The 17,976-nt window shown below is 34.0% G+C and overlaps 1 protein-coding gene across 1 annotated transcript; it reads right to left on the bottom strand.

Annotated features, from left to right (window-relative positions):
* Positions 1-29: 29 nt before the first annotated feature.
* LOC113497222 (piwi-like protein Siwi) lies at positions 30-11,239 on the bottom strand. Its single transcript, XM_026876665.1, has 19 exons — positions 11,091-11,239; positions 9,147-9,453; positions 8,927-9,064; positions 8,644-8,803; positions 7,728-7,839; positions 7,034-7,159; positions 6,857-6,958; positions 6,575-6,668; positions 6,303-6,430; positions 5,859-6,119; positions 5,568-5,710; positions 5,290-5,435; positions 2,389-2,500; positions 2,157-2,286; positions 1,804-2,041; positions 1,586-1,662; positions 1,318-1,490; positions 1,128-1,227; positions 30-1,048 (listed from the first exon to the last, which is right to left on the bottom strand). Exons 2-19 carry the CDS (start codon positions 9,451-9,453, stop codon positions 884-886), a joined length of 2,712 nt encoding a protein of 903 aa, XP_026732466.1. The 5' UTR covers positions 11,091-11,239; the 3' UTR covers positions 30-883.
* Positions 11,240-17,976: the final 6,737 nt, after the last annotated feature.

Below are 17,976 nucleotides of genomic sequence, written 5' to 3'. Positions count from 1 at the left end.
AAATAAGGGGATAAAGAAAAACAAAAAAATTATAGAAAAAATGTACTTAGTATAAAAAAGTTTAACATTTCGATGTTACAGAATGTTTTTGAGATTCTTAGTAAAAATCATACATAAATCGTCAAAAACGCTGTCAAGATGGAAGACTGATAGTTTCAACTACCACTTAAAAAAACACTGTAATTTTGAATATATTTTTTGACATTTTGTTTAACAAATCTCACTTAAGTATCATGTTAAGCACAAACTAACAACAATTTTACATATCCAACACTTTAATCGGTGGTGTGTGACTAGCACATTGTACTAATAATAATCAACATACATATTAGAAACAGGCAATTAATTTTAGTGAGGTAATCTTGTTTTTGGAAAGCTTCTCCACAAACAACAGCTGTCTTAACTAAATCTAACTCTATAGTAGACTATGGAAACAAGGTAATTAAATACCTGAACGCTCAGCATTATTTTGTGTTAAGCAAATCATTCACACAAGACTTCACAAGAGACATAATTTTGTAAGTAATATAGTAAGTCGATATTGCTTTTTCGGCAAACCATTAACAAGCACGTCTTTTTTAATGCTGGCCGTTCAAGTACCTCATACACATGTAGTCTTAAAAAAAAACAATAGAAAAAAAACTTAAAATAAGACATTTGTAATGTCGATTTTTAGGGCTTACAAAGAACAAATACTTTGACTTAGCTAATAAACATTGTATATAAAAATGGTATTTAAATAAAGTTTAATTTAGCAATATGAAGTCAAAGTATTCAATGATTCTGTCAATGTAACCCTGGAGCCGAGATACACTTACCATACTAAGAAAATGGATAATCACAAAAAAATGACCTAATTGGTCTCGTTATAAACTAAAAATACTTAAAGGAAATACAAAGTGTCACTGAGTGTGTAATGAGGCGAGTTATGAAGACTGTTAGCAGCCAGGAATGCAAGTTTGTGGGCATACTGGCACACGGCCGGTACACGGATATGAGACGAGCAGTTGAAGTACAAATGGGTGAGTTTGTAGGTCAACCATTGGAGCTGAAACGAAAACGAAATAATTGTAATAAAATCATTATTTAGAGAGCTCCATATCTATGATTAATGAAAAATTAATTACCCGATCTGGATGCATTCCAGTAGTATCTTCAATAACATTATAGGAAGTTGGCGATATTGTTCCATCACGTACATTTTGAGATACCAAATAGAAGTCATATCTGTTATAGGAAATTAAAGTTTTAACCAGCATTCTTTGTAAAGATATAAAATAAAAATATATGTATATATTATGATTATATTATATTTACCGCTCGGGTTGAGTAACGACATCATCGATTACAGTACCGGGTCGCGGATTTTCACCAGTGCGCCCGCGGTCTAAGAAAATACGCGTATTTATACGTTTTGAGACGATTATAAACGCCAGCCTATACTCGGCATCGCCATAGATCTCATTAAGTTTCTTCTTGATCTCAGTCACCTAAAAAAGAGAATGAGCATGAATTAAAATTTGCGCTCGGTTTTTTTAAATATTTCCTACTAACTTTCCTAAGAACTCATTAGTCGTTAACTTACCTCATGACTATGTACGTATGGGATTTGACCGTCACCAACACCATCACGGTATATAAATATGCGTCCTGGTAGAGCTCCTACGAAAACAAAGCATATACATAAAATTAATATCTTTATTTGATATACAACATTGGATTATTCGCATTGCCCATAACACATACATTTTATATAAACTATAATTAGAAATACAGCTTATACAGCATATTATAGTAACCAACCGTTAATCTCCCTATATTTGCGTAATGCAGCAGCCATGTTGAAACCCATGTGAGCGCTGAGCTCTTCTCCAGACGTATGCGAGTTGATAGCTGAGTAGTAGCGCGTCAAGTGCCTGTCTAGAGTCGCAACGAATGCACCAAAACTCTTCTCCTTAGAGCGTGTGTCATGGCACACGTCATAACCAATTACGATAATACTCTGCAATGGAATATCCACTCGCCATGGTGCTCCTCCTAACTGCAAAGTTAAAAATATGTTTTACACAAAACAGGAAAGACAACGTGTTCCAATATATAAAGCATTGCTCATCCAAAAAGATTCTCTTGCTCAAAACAAAAAAAAAAAAACTTACTTTGCAGTTAATTTGTATGGCTACTTTAGTAGCAATTGACATAGCAGACTTGCTAGTCATATTGCGTGCACACACAACTTGAGTAGGCACAGCTCTGTCAACAGTGCACTTTTTCTTGATGGCCTCATAACTGTTGGTGAAGGTCAATGTAAGTAATGCATATAATTTAAAAAAAGCTATACAAACAGTGTACATCTGGTCAACTCAATTGGTTGTAAACAGAAATAATTACCGGTCTGGGAAGTTCCTTGCCAGGACACACATAATCAATGCTGGGTTCTTCCTAGCAATTGCATTTTCACAAGCATTAGCATACTCCATAGGGCCGTCATTTCGTATGGGCACTATAATAAAAAATGTGATTTGTAATTAATAAATAATAGTCTAAGAGCCCGTGAACCCCAGACCTTCGTTATTTTATAAAAGCTGAAAGATTGTCAGCGCATACTCCCAACCCAGGTAAGAACGATGGACCATTATGAAGTTTGGGTTATAGTGGCTTAGGCAGGTAAACGGTACTAAAGGTGTGTAAAATACCGATCTAAATTCGTCAAATAATAAAGTGCGATTTTTTGATATTATCTTCAGAATATTATTAAAAATCACGTTATTCATTGCCAGACACTTAACATCGTGGCAACCCCTTGCCAGACACCCTTAATGTTCATGAAATTATAGTTTAACTTACGTTATAGTATAAAAGCTGATTTTTATATATAATACTTGGGTAATAAGTAGATGATGTTTCCTCATTAGCCAGACATTTTTTATAGTTCCAACCCCTTGCCAGACAAGCATGTAGGGTAGCTGTAGGAGCGAGCGCGAGGCAGTATGTATATAAGTGGGTGCGAGTGAGATGCGTTTGTATTGTTTAGTATTTAATACATGCTTACATCAACTAAAACAATAATATGTGCTATCTTCAATTATTATTAATTAAATATTCGTTATAAATGATAAGAATAACATTAATTATATCATTACTTACGTTAAAGTGTAATAGCTGATTTTTATATATAATATTTGGGTAATAATTAGATGATATTTCCTTATTAGCCAGACATTTTTTATAGTTCTAACCCCTTGCCAGACAAACATTGTATGTCTTAAGAAGAGATTTGTGATTAGAATGACTCATGCAAATAAACTTTTTGGCGCAGATTTATTTAACTAATAATCTATGTAAATTTTAAAAACATCTTAAGGAAAGACATTCGATGCTACAATTACCTTAAATTGTTAAAAAATTTAATTTATTTTATCAAAAACAGGTTTAAAAAAAAAGCCAAAAAATAAAATATTTTTCAAAAATTTAATTAAAAATAGGTTAATGATGCTACAAGTATTAACGTTGATGTATTAACGTCTTTAAATGTTTCTTTTTCTTGCTCTCTTTCAACAATCTTTTGAGAATTTTTTGGTTCTGAGGTAAAATATTTTTTCATTAGCCCTGTGAATGATTTGTAACATTCCCTGTGATAGCCACCCTCTGTGTATTCACGTGGAAAAATGATGTCATTGTACTTAAGGTTATGTTTTTTTCGCAATTTTAAAATTAATTCACATTTTTTCAATGTCTCGTCAGAAAATAATGTTATTTTGAGACTACTTTTGTTGCAAATAACACAAATTAATGTATCACCCATGACTTATTTTTAATACAAAATCACTTTTATTTAAAAAGTCACATAAACAAATTGTAAACTTATAATCTACGTATCATACTATAAAATATTATTTATCACTACTTTTTTTTGCAAATAACACAAATTAATGTATCACCTATGATTTGTTTTTATAATACAAAATCACTTTAATTTAAAAAGTCACATAAACAAATTGTAAACATATAATCTACGTATCATGCTATATTATATTATTTTAGCTGATGTAAACATGTACTGAGTACTAAACAATACATGCGTAGTAGAAATAACAACTGCGCAGTGAGGGATCGCGGTAGACTTAACTCGCCATCTCACTCGCACTCACTCATATACATACTGCCTCGCACTCGCTCCTACAGCTACCCTACATGCTTGTCTGGCAAGGGGTTGGAACTATAAAAAATGTCTGGCTAATGAGGAAACATCATCTACTTATTACCCAAGTATTATATATAAAAATCAGCTTTTATACTATAACGTAAGTTAAACTATAATTTCATGAACATTAAGGGTGTCTGGCAAGGGGTTGCCACGATGTTAAGTGTCTGGCAATGAATAACGTGATTTTTAATAATATTCTGAAGATAATATCAAAAAATCGCACTTTATTATTTGACGAATTTAGATCGGTATTTTACACACCTTTAGTACCGTTTACCTGCCTAAGCCACTATAACCCAAACTTCATAATGGTCCATCGTTCTTACCTGGGTTGGGAGTATGCGCTGACAAACTTTCAGCTTTTATAAAATAACGAAGGTCTGGGGTTCACGGGCTCTTGCTCTATACGGAACGTGCACGACACCAGCGCCACCATGTAAACGCAACAAAAGGGGAGTATGTCAAACAGTGAATGACAAGTGCATAATGTTTATTGTTCTAAAATAAATAAAGTAAATATATAGAAAGACAATAAATAGTGTTTTTATAGATATATGTTAAAAACAATTAAGGAGAACATGGATGTGATTATAAAAACTGGTTTTGAGAGTGTAAAACATGAAATAAGTTTCCAGCCCCAAACTATGCTGAAGGGAAAAAAATGGTTTTAGCTGAACACTTAAGGAATGTCGAAGAACTAAGAACTAATGGCAATAGTTATTTAATACGAGCAAACATCATTCGTCAAACATCGGTGACCGTAACACCCTATAACACAAGTTTAAACGTAAGTACTTTTCTAACCTAAAAACATTCACACATTTTAGTATTCTACGGTAGTTAAAGTATATATCTATTAACGATTTTATTTATTTATTACAGATAAATAGTTCTAAATAGTTCAAGAATAATGACCCATTTTCAAAACAGCGTTTGACAAGTTTCACTAACCCCTTTTGTTACACAATTCTGCCACACCGTGCGCTGCCATCGTTTACTATATCCCTTCCATACACTACGCTCGTACTCAATAAGTTATTAGTGCTAATCTATAAGGTTAAAAAATATCATAATACATCACTTACAGATTTCTGGTCTGGGTATGCGGAAACTGACAGCTCCACCAGTTTTAATGATCAGATCAACGAAGCTTTCAGCATCACGACGTTGCCTTTCTGGTGTAATCACTACCCATGATGGTAATTGCGCAATATCCAACAATGGTTTAGAGCTGTTTGAACAAAGTATCACATATAAAAGATATTCAATTAATTGGTCCTAAATTTTAATAAATTTTTGGAATACCCAGGACTTTGATGAAACCTAGTTGAGGACTAAGGTGTATATTAAATTTTGTTCTTACCGCATGTCTCTAGTCCAGCCTTCAGTGGTATCTCCAGCAGGATAACGCAAGTTATTGCCCTGTACAATATTCTCGACAGGTAGCTGACGTCCTTTGAATCTCACTAACTCATTGGACAGAGTAAGGGCCCAGTCACCCATTTCCTGTAATAATATTACATCAGTTATATAGCTAGATATTACTAATAACTCAAAGAAAACTAGATACCACGATTTGATAGAAAGGTTTCAAAAAAGTTTCAAAGTTGTGGAATTTAAATAAAAGCAGTTAACTAAAAAATGTAATAATAACCTTTACTACTTCTGGACATTTGTTTAATCTTTGGTTAAAGCTCAATAGCTTTTGGATACGAATATCAGGTCCGATTTTGGTGTGGACATCCAGAGCCTTCATGAGTTTGAAGTTAGCGCGCATCTCGTCGGTGAGGCCGGTCTGGCGACACAGCTCGGGCACCAGGAACACGAGCTCGGGCATGCCGGCGCGGACGTCGCGCGCCTTCGAGCGGGAGATCAGCAGCGGCTGCCCCGCGTCCTGGATGCGGATGTTGTATTTCTGCAAAATGGTTACAATCAAGTAAACTCAATATAATTTAGTAAGTAGATTGTGGTATGAATTCACTGAATGACTATTCTTATGTGGTAGAAGTATAAAATTAAATAAAATCTGAGCCTTCCACCAAATTCAAAGAGCACAAAATATTGATTAGGTGACAAAAAAACCAAGATAGATGATTACCTTATAATAATAGTCAATGTAAGACACATTTTCATCGCGCATTTTGAAAGTAGAACGTGGCGAAGCATCCCACGACACATCGTCAACCCTGTAGGTTTTTTTATTGTAGTCAGTCATAACAATTTTACCTGAAATGAAGATTTGTGTTAGTAATGCAGTTAAAACTTTGTATTAAGAGTAGTAACAAGTCAATTATTTCTTCTTTTAAACTTCATTTCTAACATTTTTTTTTTAAATATCATTATGTTTTGGAAATAAAAATAAATACCCACCTACAACATCTTCTAAGAACAGTCTCTTGTAATGACTGCCTTTAGTTGCAGCATATTCACTCAACATTTGCAATACTGTATCTAAGCGGAGAACCTGATAAAAGAAGTAAACAATATATCAATATTAATTGCTAGTTCTGTTCAGGGAAGACAATTTTAAAGACCATTTTAGAAGATTTTACTGAATTGTATAATCATACATATGTACATATAGTAGATAAAATAAATTTGATATCTAAAGAAGGTTACTTTCAAAGGTACATATTAGTACACTGAACTTACTTTGTGAGTGATTTCAGTAACCATCAACAAGCGGTCCTCATACTGGTTGATTGTTGTTTTGTATCCAGGCCAGATTTGTAGTCTGTATTCCGGTATGTCAACCTATAAATATGACAGATTTTAGAGATAGTACAGTATTATTTTATAAAATGTAATATCTGTGTTGAGATTACTAACCTTGGCCGCCGGGTCAAAGAAGTCCCTGCCCATCAGTTGGAGGTTCAGCAAGTTGAAGCACTTCCTTATTATTATGTTAAAAACTTGAATATAGTGATAGTCGCCAGGACTCACAGCACAAGTTAACTGTGAAGAAAAGAGGTTAATTCAGAATTTTTCTAACAATGTGTGTTACATCTATACTAATATATAAAGATGAAGAGTTTGTTTGTTTGAACACGCTAATCTCATTACTGATTCAAATTAAAAAAAATCTTTTTGTGTTCAATGTACCATTCATCGAGGAAGGTTTTAGGCTATATAACAACACGCTGCAACTAATAGGAGCGAAGATACAATGGAAAATGTGGAAAAAATAACCATCTTCGAGGGGTTCCATTCAAAAATTCCTAGCTTATATATGTTCTAACCACGCGGACGAAGTCGCAGGCAACAGCTAGTTTTTGATAAATGCTTTTTAATGTTTAGAAGAGTATTATTTTTGCTTATGATCTTTTTATCCAGGTGTGGGACTTCGTAGGTAGGTATAACTATTAGGATATTCATATGATTTTTTGTATGCATGATGTTTTGGTGTAGTTAATATATTATAGGTTACCAACTGTTTTTTCTTTCATTTCAGCATCACGAAATCCTATTTTAACAAACAAAATTAAATAATTATAATTTGTCAAATACTTTACAAATCACCTACCTTGATCATAATTCTCATTCTTTCATTATCCGTCTTGCGGTCAGAATATAGTTCCAGAGGGTCTGGATGTAATCTCTTCACAGTATACAAAACTGTGCCATCAAAAAGATATCTACAAAGGTGCATATTAATTAATTAAAAAATAATTTAGCAATTTATGTCTTAAAACATAGCAGTAACAAATAATTTATATACAATTATATTTTATTCCAGAAAGGCAGCATGTGATTTAATATTTACTAGCTGCCCTGCATATTGGCATCTTTCTTAAATTAGGTACTATACAAGTAGTCCACACCTTCATTTTCACTAACAGTATTAGCATGTACTATAACAACTATTTTCCTTATATTAGTATAGGATGTGCAAGGGTGCAGGCCAAAATTAGAAGTAATTCAATAGATTCGTGGCTATGATTTACCTCCTACCAAACTAAAAAAAACTCAAGCATTTGTGGCCCCTTCTTTTTTTTAATTTGAAGCCACAAAATCATTGCGTCATGATGTCATGTTTATAAATTTTATGTTCCAAAGAAACACATGTAGTGTCCTGGAGTCTTATTTAAGTGAGGAAGCAAAAAAAGTAAAGTGCATAAAAATTTAACATTAATTTTGTACATGTATTCACTAGGTTATTTCTAAGTCTATGTACCCTAAATGTTGCTATCTCGCACTGTTTTGTTAATATTTTATTTAATTAGGACACAAGTAAGTGGTCTAAATCTTTGTTATCAATTTCATGAGGATAGATAATGTTCTAGAGTATGTGCAGTTGACTCAAACTGTTCAGGGCTCAATATTACTATCGTATTCATATTATAAGGTAAACCATAAGACCACATAAGATTCAGATTACATTTAAAAGGCATTCAGCAGATAGGTAGGGTAGTAGAAGAACTATTTACGAAATTTCTTACCCTCCCAGTGTATTGGCGTGAATACGCAACAAGCCTTTGCGAACCGCGGTGCTATCTTCTTCGGGAGTAATATCTACATGATACTGGTATAAGCACCACTGTGGTGTAGTCTGCACAGTGAAGTAGTTGGCTTTCAAATCAATTACTGTACCCGATGAACCTATGAGAAAATTAAGATTTTATAATAAAAACTTCCAACACTAAATTAGATGGATATACAGATTTGTTCTATTTACGTGTAGTAAATAGTTTATAATGTAGATAATAAACAACAAAGCAGTACCTTTCTTAGACTGGATAGTAGTAGGACGAGTCCTAAGAACGGTTATTTGTTCAGGCAGCACTCGGCCGCCACCACGACGTGATCCACGACCAATCACTGACGAACCTGGATCGCCACTAGCACCGGCTTGGGCTTGTCCTGATCGAAACGGTTGTTTCATGAGTTAAATCGGAATAAAGCGGAAATAATTGAATTCATTGTTACAATTAAGATCACTAACCAATTTGCATTGCCTGCATCCTCTGTTGAACATCAACATCCCCAGGATGATCTTGATGGGTGGTAGGCGTGGTACGGTGAGAAGCTCTACCGGCTTGCACAGTTGGCGTTGGCACCCCAGCTCTGACCGGAGGGGCAACAGTGGGTGGTGCCCATGCCGAAGGTGGCTGAGGACGGGGCCCCACAGGACCTTGTTGTTGTTGTGGTGGGCCTTGGGGTCGTTCCCCAGGCCTACGCGCCGGAGCTGCAGCATTATCGCCCCCTCTACCTGCTAGCCCTCGGGCTCGTCCACGTCCGCGTTCGGACATCTAAATGATAAATTTAATAAGCTTAAAAATGTTTTCAATAACCCAAACATATGGACTAGGTTAACTATTCATAATGGATGCTCATATAACTTTTTTGTTACTAATTTTACATGCTGTTAGAAAAGATAAACAATCTTATTGTGTCACTTCACTAAAAAAAAACCAAAACAAATATATCAGATGTTCATTTATTTATTTTAAGATCACAAGAGAAATGTTAAAATTGAAATGTGGCTTTGAACAGACTAATGTTTATTAGTGTCTGGTTTTAACAGTAAAAAAACAACTAGTGTGCGCAGTATGATGATTTTTTAAAACACAAATGAACACAACTATACAATAATAAGATAAACTGGTGTTTCATGCAATGAAATAAGGAAGCTTTATTTCACATTTCTAGAAATGCACTTTAGTAGAGTAAATGTAATATGAATAGTCCAGTGATCATTGTTTAGCGTACCATTAAAATGATTGATTTCTTAGGGTTCCTAGCCCAAAAATGGTACCCATTTACTAAGGCATTACTGTCTGACAAAAAGCTATATTTCCAAAACTTGCTGCAATTTCTTTATTATACTGGACCTTTTTATAGTAATTATAGTGAGCCTGATTCAGTATTAAATGAGGTACTGTCATTACATTTCCATTTTGTGTTTCTCAACACTGGACAAAACAATGGAAAACTGTTTGTTTGTTTATTCTATTTAAGTATCTGTGTCTCATGAAACTCCAGAACACTAACCACATTTTTGTTCATTATCAGTCCCAATAACAAGTAAAGAATTTTGAGTTGATAGAGTATCAGTATAATATGACAGGCTGTTCACAACATAGACATGTTGCAACTTGTATGTATTACATTAAGAAACGCTTCATTTCTTATCTAAATTATGTTTTCAATTTCGTAACGGAAATTGAGAGACTTTGTATGGAATACGAATGAATATTTAAAAAAAAAGGTGTATTCCACGAAAACGGGACTGAGACAACCGCGAGGGTTTTTCAAGGTCAATCTTGTTTAAGGCCATCCAGCTTTGAGTAATTTAGATCACTTTCACATATTATTAGTATGTGCTGTATGTAAAAACCGAGTATTTAGTCGCGTATTGTAATAACTAGACTACGTAGGTACTAAAAAATTTGCACACTATACGAAATTTGATACATCAACCGCTAGAAGGAATTCTTCGAAACACAAGACTTAACAAAAAAAATGGAGGTAGAATTTTATTATATATGAAGCAAAACAATAAGATAGGTAAACCAAGAATGTATCTTATATACGTCGTATTTCAATATCAAATCTCTTTTGAGATAATTAAGGATAATATTATGTGAGTTTTAGATAGGTATATACTATAAAACAATATTTATACTTATACAAAAATGAACACGATTGAGATACCTAGGTACCTGTTTCTTTCCTTAATTCTGAATAAAACAAATATAGAAATCAAGATGCTGTATCAAGCTCACCGTTATAATTAATATGTTATCATCATATTCAAGTAGGTATCTGTTTTTTTCTTCAGTGGGTCAGTTTATACGCCAAAATATTAAGAATGAAAAATGGCGACCCTGTGAGGACCTGAGAATACCAATCTGAGTTATTATAATAACAACGAAAAGTAACTTACCTTAGTTACTTAATCTAGGAAATTGTAAGGTTACCGGCTTAGAATAAGCAAAACAAAACTTAATTATTATCACAAGTCAAACAGCGAAATCTACGTGCGTTGTACGCACGCGCAAACAGAAAAAAGAGAAGTCCTAGAGCTGTGTTACCCTATTGCTATAGCCGAATGTTACATGTCGATAATTTGTTGATTTTGTTGTGAGTAAATATCGATAAAAAAATAACAGAATAATGTTGCAATGTTATAAATCGAAATGTGAAAATATTCACTTTTTCTGGAACGCGTATGCCATTTATTACTAATTAGGCTATTTACCTTTTTAACTACTTGAATAATCTCCCTGATCTTTTGTGTTCGATCAGAAATAAATTGTAATGAAAAATAATCATTTTACGCAATAAACTTTCTGGTTGTTAATGCCCATTGATTTTTGATTTTAACTTGGCAACATCGAATGAGTGTTCGGTTCATATATTTAAATTGGTTTGTGTAGGTAAATAGCTTTAATTATTTTAGTGTTTTTGAACAATAATTATAAATTTTATTAAATTTATTTATTTTTATTTGAATTTGTGTTAAGGGTTTACATTTTTTGTTTTCAAACATCATCAAACGTAACATGATTTACGCTTTGGATTTACGGGATTATTGACTTGTCGTACGTATCGTGTGTTAATTTTATTTGTTTTTAATGAATTATGTTGGGAGTAAAGGATTTATTTTCTTAAATCTTAATTTTCTTTTTAAATTAAGCAATTTTTGCCGTCTAATCTGCGATATAGAACATAGTCATACTGAAGTGATAATAATGTAAAGTAAACGCTTTCATTTAACCTAGATATTTAAATTCAATAATCTAGTTTAATCACGACATATTTTTTTCATAAATTGTGCTATCTTGAGCAGTCTCTGTCTGTTCTTTCATAGAGCAGGGTAAGATATTTGAGATTAAAGTTATCAATAAAAAGGATCAGGTTCTTCCTTTCAAGCTATCCCGAGAATTGAAACCTACCTATTATGAAAATTATGCACAATCAGCACAATGCAAGAACATAAACAATCGTACAAACAAACAAAAAAAAATGTCTTTGAGTACAATTTAATTTCACCTATGTGGGTAAAGATAAACATTACATTCTATAGTATCTCAAGTTGTAGAGATGAAGTTAAAGGTATTACAGGTTCTTTTAAAATAGCGGTATAAAAGACCGGGGACGACATGAAAAACGACACTAATGTAGTTTTGATGTTATCGAAAGGACTGTAAAAGGTCCAGTGTATTTTCTATAGAAATTAATGGTGGTGTGTGACCGCATGACGAATCGCCCCATTTGGCTTCGTGTAGGTACCTACCATGTAGAGGGTTATCGGCCGGCATCTCGCTCAATATGCACTAGTGCCTACTTTATGTACTGCGACCTCTTTTGTAAACAGTAAAACGTATATCAAATACATAGTGAAGTTTAAACGTGTCATCTTAATTACAATTATAGCTGCATTATTGGCTGCATTGAAATTTTTTTTACGAATTATTGTTATTTCCAATAGCTGCAAATTACCTAGCTACAATAAAAAGTAAAAAACTTGAAAAAAAAATGGCTTCTATAGATTTTTTACTTTACAATTAAAGTTCTCAACAAAAAGACAATTCAAACGAATTCAACCGAATGAATCTCGATGATATTGTGTTTAGCGGAGCTCTTATCGTCCAGCTACAGCATCAGATCAGCTCCATGTCCTATCATAATCTCGCACTGAATATACCAACATGATACTGTCAAAATTTCAGCTCAATCGGAAACCGGGCAGTGTATTAAATTCAACTTGCAAGATTATATAACAGAACGTCAGATAGGTAGAAAACGGGACATTTCAAAAAATAGATTGCATTATAATAATCAAGCATTTTTGTCAATCTGTTGTTCATTTTATAAGTTTGTGCTTTACTTGTAGTAATTAAAGCCTTTAGAGCATCATCATCTCAGCCTATAGCTGTCCACTGCTGGACATAGGCCTCTCCATACGCGCTCCAGCGCGACAGGTTGACTTTAGAGCATAAAAACGTTTTTTTTGTTGTATTGGGTAAGAAACATTATTACGTAAAACAATAGTCCAATATTGCCAAGACGAGAGATACTTGAAATTCAAGTGTTGTTTGCTTACGCCTAATGGCGGAGGGCGATATTGCACTGACCCATCAACCAAATCGACAGGCTTGTAAGTAGCTAGGAGGTAATCAAGTATTATTGAGTAGTTAAATGCTTACTATAGTTACTATTCCTAAAAATATTATCCGCAATGCAATATACAAATATTATAAGGGATTTATTTTATTTGCATCCATATATCACGACTAGCTCATGCCAGCGGCTTTAATCGAAAACGGTTCAAAATTATCCTGTGTTAATCCAGGCTATAATTAACTTTTGTACCAAGAGAGTTCTGTGGATTTTGCGTGGAAGAGTAACAGGCATACTTAGGTATCTTCAAACCTTCGCCTATATAATACATCTAGCTGTTGTCCGCGACTACATCCGTGAGGTTATGAATATAATTGTAAAGTCCTTTAAAGTTGAATGGTGTCTAACAGCAAAGGCAAGTGCAGAAAAAAAATCATTTTTTTGACTTTTACGAATATACAAGACTGAAATAAGCCAAATCGGTTCAGCCGTTCTCGAGTTTTAGCGAGACTAACGAACAGCAATTCATTTTTATATAATAAAAGAAGAAAATCAACAAGATTTATCCGATGTCTGTAAAAAAATCACTGTGGCTTTAAAAAGACGGATAATATTTAATACAATGCGGTAAATGTTTTGTTACCCGATAACGGGATGAATATTTGTAACTCGGAACTGAATTTAAAACGACACGCTTTAAAATTGAGCGTTTTTTTACTCCGGCATTTTTATTAGCACTCGTTTTCCTTTTTGTAACGGGAGCCGGCTCTCTCCCTCTTTAGTGAAAATTTATTTAAATTCTTAAAAGAATATTCCCTTTTCTTTGTATTGTTACGGTTCTTGAGTCGCGGATGTATTAAGTGAGTTGGCTAGTTTGTTTGTAAGTAAAGTACAAGAATTGTCTTTGATCAGATTTTTAAGTTTACTTTGCAAACCATGCAATAAACAAAAGAAGATATTGACGGAGGTTTTTTATTTTACTGTTGGGTTGTATATGAAAAATAGGATTAGCATTTAATGTGAAAAGTACCGCTTGCAGAATATATAATAAAAAGATTGCCATCTCCTCATCAGTAGTTTTCAATCTGTTCTATACAATAAGGACGCAGAGCGAATCACCGCGTAATATTAATTAAAATCTATTCCCTCCGTTGCTTCCCCTTAATTAAGTGCTAGTAGAGTTTTGTATGTACCCTTCCCTGGGGACGCGGGTGACACCGAGCCGCATAAAACATTCATACCCTAAAACCGGTTAATAGCCACAGTTTAGAACAATGTACTCACCATGCTCTCACTCTGTAACGTTTATGTTGGATCATTTGATATGCAGAGATAGAATACATTAGTATAGGAGTTTCGATTAGTGTTATGTTACTACTAAATGCTTAGTAATTTCGTGTTTTTTGCAATATGTATTATCATTCAAGCCCTTTATTTCTATCGCATAGCACATATTCCATCTCTTAGTATAATAAGCCTACATGAACGCTTAAATTTGTAAATTCAGAAATGAAGAATAGCTGAAAGACTGAACTGCGATTGGAAACATTTTCGAACTGAAGGTGGAAACCCGAGCGTAATATTGAAAACATTATAAACCCGCTAATCCAAATCCACGACATCATTGCAAACAATATGTCTGCAAATTAATCAAAGTTTGAAATTATTTAAATATTGATTTAACTCCAGTAAGTAGCGGGGCGGGAGGCCGGCCGTCCAAATATTTGTCGACGGCAAACAGCAATATCGTTGCGCCTCCCGGCTACTCTCGCTTCCGTATTGCAAATGTTCCCTCAATATGATAATGATGGATACGCGTTACGAATGCTGATGTGTGTTAAGTTCGGCTTAGCGGGGGATTACATTCAAATTGCAGATGTTTCAATATCCCTATCTGATATCACTATTTAAGTATATTATTGAGAGTCTACAATGCTGTAGGCTAGCACTAGTAGGTAGGCTATTCCGTATCTAGAATAAATAATATCATCTCTAAACGGTACAAGGCATGAGTATTTCATATTTTGAAACTCGCTCAAGCCGGCATTCCTCGACTCCTTTTATTTCCTTAATAAACATGACAAAATAAAAGTCACGTAAACAAGAAACATATGAAACAATTATTTGTGAGTCACATCGCGCCACCAACATCAATGTTTTGCTAAAATCATAATTGATTTGCTTAGAACCCAGTAATAATGATGGTAACATTATCCTATTGTCACGCGCTCCCTAATGATTCGTCACTTTTAATGAGAGTTTTCGAAGTTCCGATGTATTAAATTTAAACTTTGCTTTTAAAACAAATATAATGATGATCAGTGTTGCTATATCTTAATTTTTACAAACAAAAGAAGAGGACAGCAACTTATCAATACTTTTTTGTTAAAAACTAATTACTTATTAAGTTATTCTTCTACGGAATATGTACAATGATGGATACCGTCATCCAAGAAGTGGTGTAGAGGAATACGAAGTAGATGTTTCAGTTTCATAATCACTATTTAACGATTCGATTTTAAATACAGCAAAAAAAAACATTGATCTAACGCATAAATAGCAAAAAAATGCTCGAAAATATCGAAATTAAGATGCATCGTATGCAGACTATCCCACTTTCGTCGTGCTGTAATATAATCGATAATGTGAGATGCACTTTTCACACAGCTGTAATAAACTAGGAGAGGGGGGCGGGGGTGGACAGAAAACCGGGGCTCATCTCTAAGCTCGGTATCGACTCATCAAACTTCCGCAGAGCCAGCAACTTGGACTGGGCGCCTAATGAAGACTTATGAGTCTAGTCGGCGTTTCCCACTCGATAATTGTCATCTTAGTCATAAGGAAAGCCCCCCGTTATTTGATGCGACGTTGTAAGCTGACGTTGACGCATTTTGATGACGAGAAATTTCTGATTGCCCAATCTTTTACATAACTCTTTTTTGTTGTATAAGAAGACTGATTTGATTTGAATCTGATAGAGTACAAATTATAAACTTTTTTTTATCAGTAAGCATTAAATTCATGACCATGTTAGAAAAACAAATCAAGGTTTATGGGTATACTCAAGCATAGTTAAATAGATAGTAATCGACGCTTCTAACAACTTAATAAAAACATACATCAATCCAAGAAAATTATCCAAGCATATTGCGTCGGCCATCATCCAACGTTTATCCTGCAGCAATAATAATTATTACGTCACAAAATAATTACGAGTGCTACGCGTCAACAGCTGTCCACAGTATGGGAAAGTAATAACGTGGATGCAACCGAGGTGTCTTTTCGGTCCAAACCCCTCGGGAAATCACGGTAATCCGCGGCGTCGACGCGACGACGACTAAATCTCTGTCGAACGTAGTGCGGGGAAGATGCCCACAACACTAGTGTCCCACTAAATATTTATTTTATGATCGTCGTTATTATCGTCTTGTTAAATTAATTTACCATTTATTTATTCTTCGAAATATTGTTTTTAATAATGTTTTTGTTACAGAATGTTTTTGTTACATCTTAAAAAAATATTTAAGAAGTCGGCGAGGGTTGAATTAAAAAGTTTACGTATTAAAAAGTAGAAGCAACTTCAGTTTTTAATCATCAATTTTACAGCCTTTTAAATTCTAAATTTTTTTTTTTTATAATTTATAAAATACACAGAAAAAAAACGATTTTATCCTCATCTCTAGCTAAACCGCAGCTGATACGAGAGATCACAGTGAATGGGCTGTGATGAATCATGCTCGTTCACATGGAAAGATGTCGCACACGTTAGGCCCCGATACACAAACCACTATAAAGGGGATTTAAACCTGCTCAGTCTCTACAGCACCCCTCTTACACCTAATATCTATTGGACAAAAATGATAAAGCATAATATGTTATCATCATACTTGGAGAGCCTCAGAAAAAAGTGTCTCTGTTCTTAGAAAAATAAGTGGGTCTTAGAACAAGAAAGTGGTATCTACTACTGCTGCTGTTATCTTGTGATTAACATAGCTACAACTCATCATCATCATCAGCCTATCGCAGTCCACTGCTGGACATAGCTACAACAATTTAACTAAAATAGAGTAGGTACAAAATGAAAGATACATAATTAAACAACTTTGTTGAAGTTGTTATGATATTGGTCGATTATTTTAGTTTACATGTTTAAACTTTTATTCTTGAGCTGGGAATCAGCGTCTACCAGTAAGTTAAAAACAAAATAATATCTATAAAAAATCATTAGAATAATAAATCTATGCATATGTAATTAAAAACTGAAGTTCTAATATCATAATTATAGATATACTTATTAAGTGGTACAGAAATCCATCAATTTTGTACTTGTTAATGTACAAATAAAAATAATAAAGGAACCTCTTAATAATATCATAAGTATGACATAAATCTTTAGCGTCCAGCAAGCAATTTGTTCTGTTCAACGTATCGTAATAAATAAAATACGGTCGAATGAACATATTAATGTTTGTGATGAAAATAAAAACATCGATGTCCACCCTTCGAAGGCGTCGACAATGCATCACGAGGCGACATCCGGCGGAACTGACGTAACGAGGCCGTTGTTCCGCACCCCGCTAGGTTGGTACCCCCGTAGTACCCCGCAAGTATTTTTCCGAACCCCACCGAGATTATTTTCGGATAGCATTCACTCGATCTGAATGCTGCCGCCATAGTGATGAATACCGGTTCATATTAATGATTTG

Source organism: Trichoplusia ni, chromosome 9 (assembly GCF_003590095.1).
Source record: "Trichoplusia ni isolate ovarian cell line Hi5 chromosome 9, tn1, whole genome shotgun sequence".
Classification (NCBI taxonomy): domain Eukaryota; kingdom Metazoa; phylum Arthropoda; class Insecta; order Lepidoptera; family Noctuidae; genus Trichoplusia; species Trichoplusia ni.
This window is presented reverse-complemented; position numbering and strand designations above follow the sequence as displayed.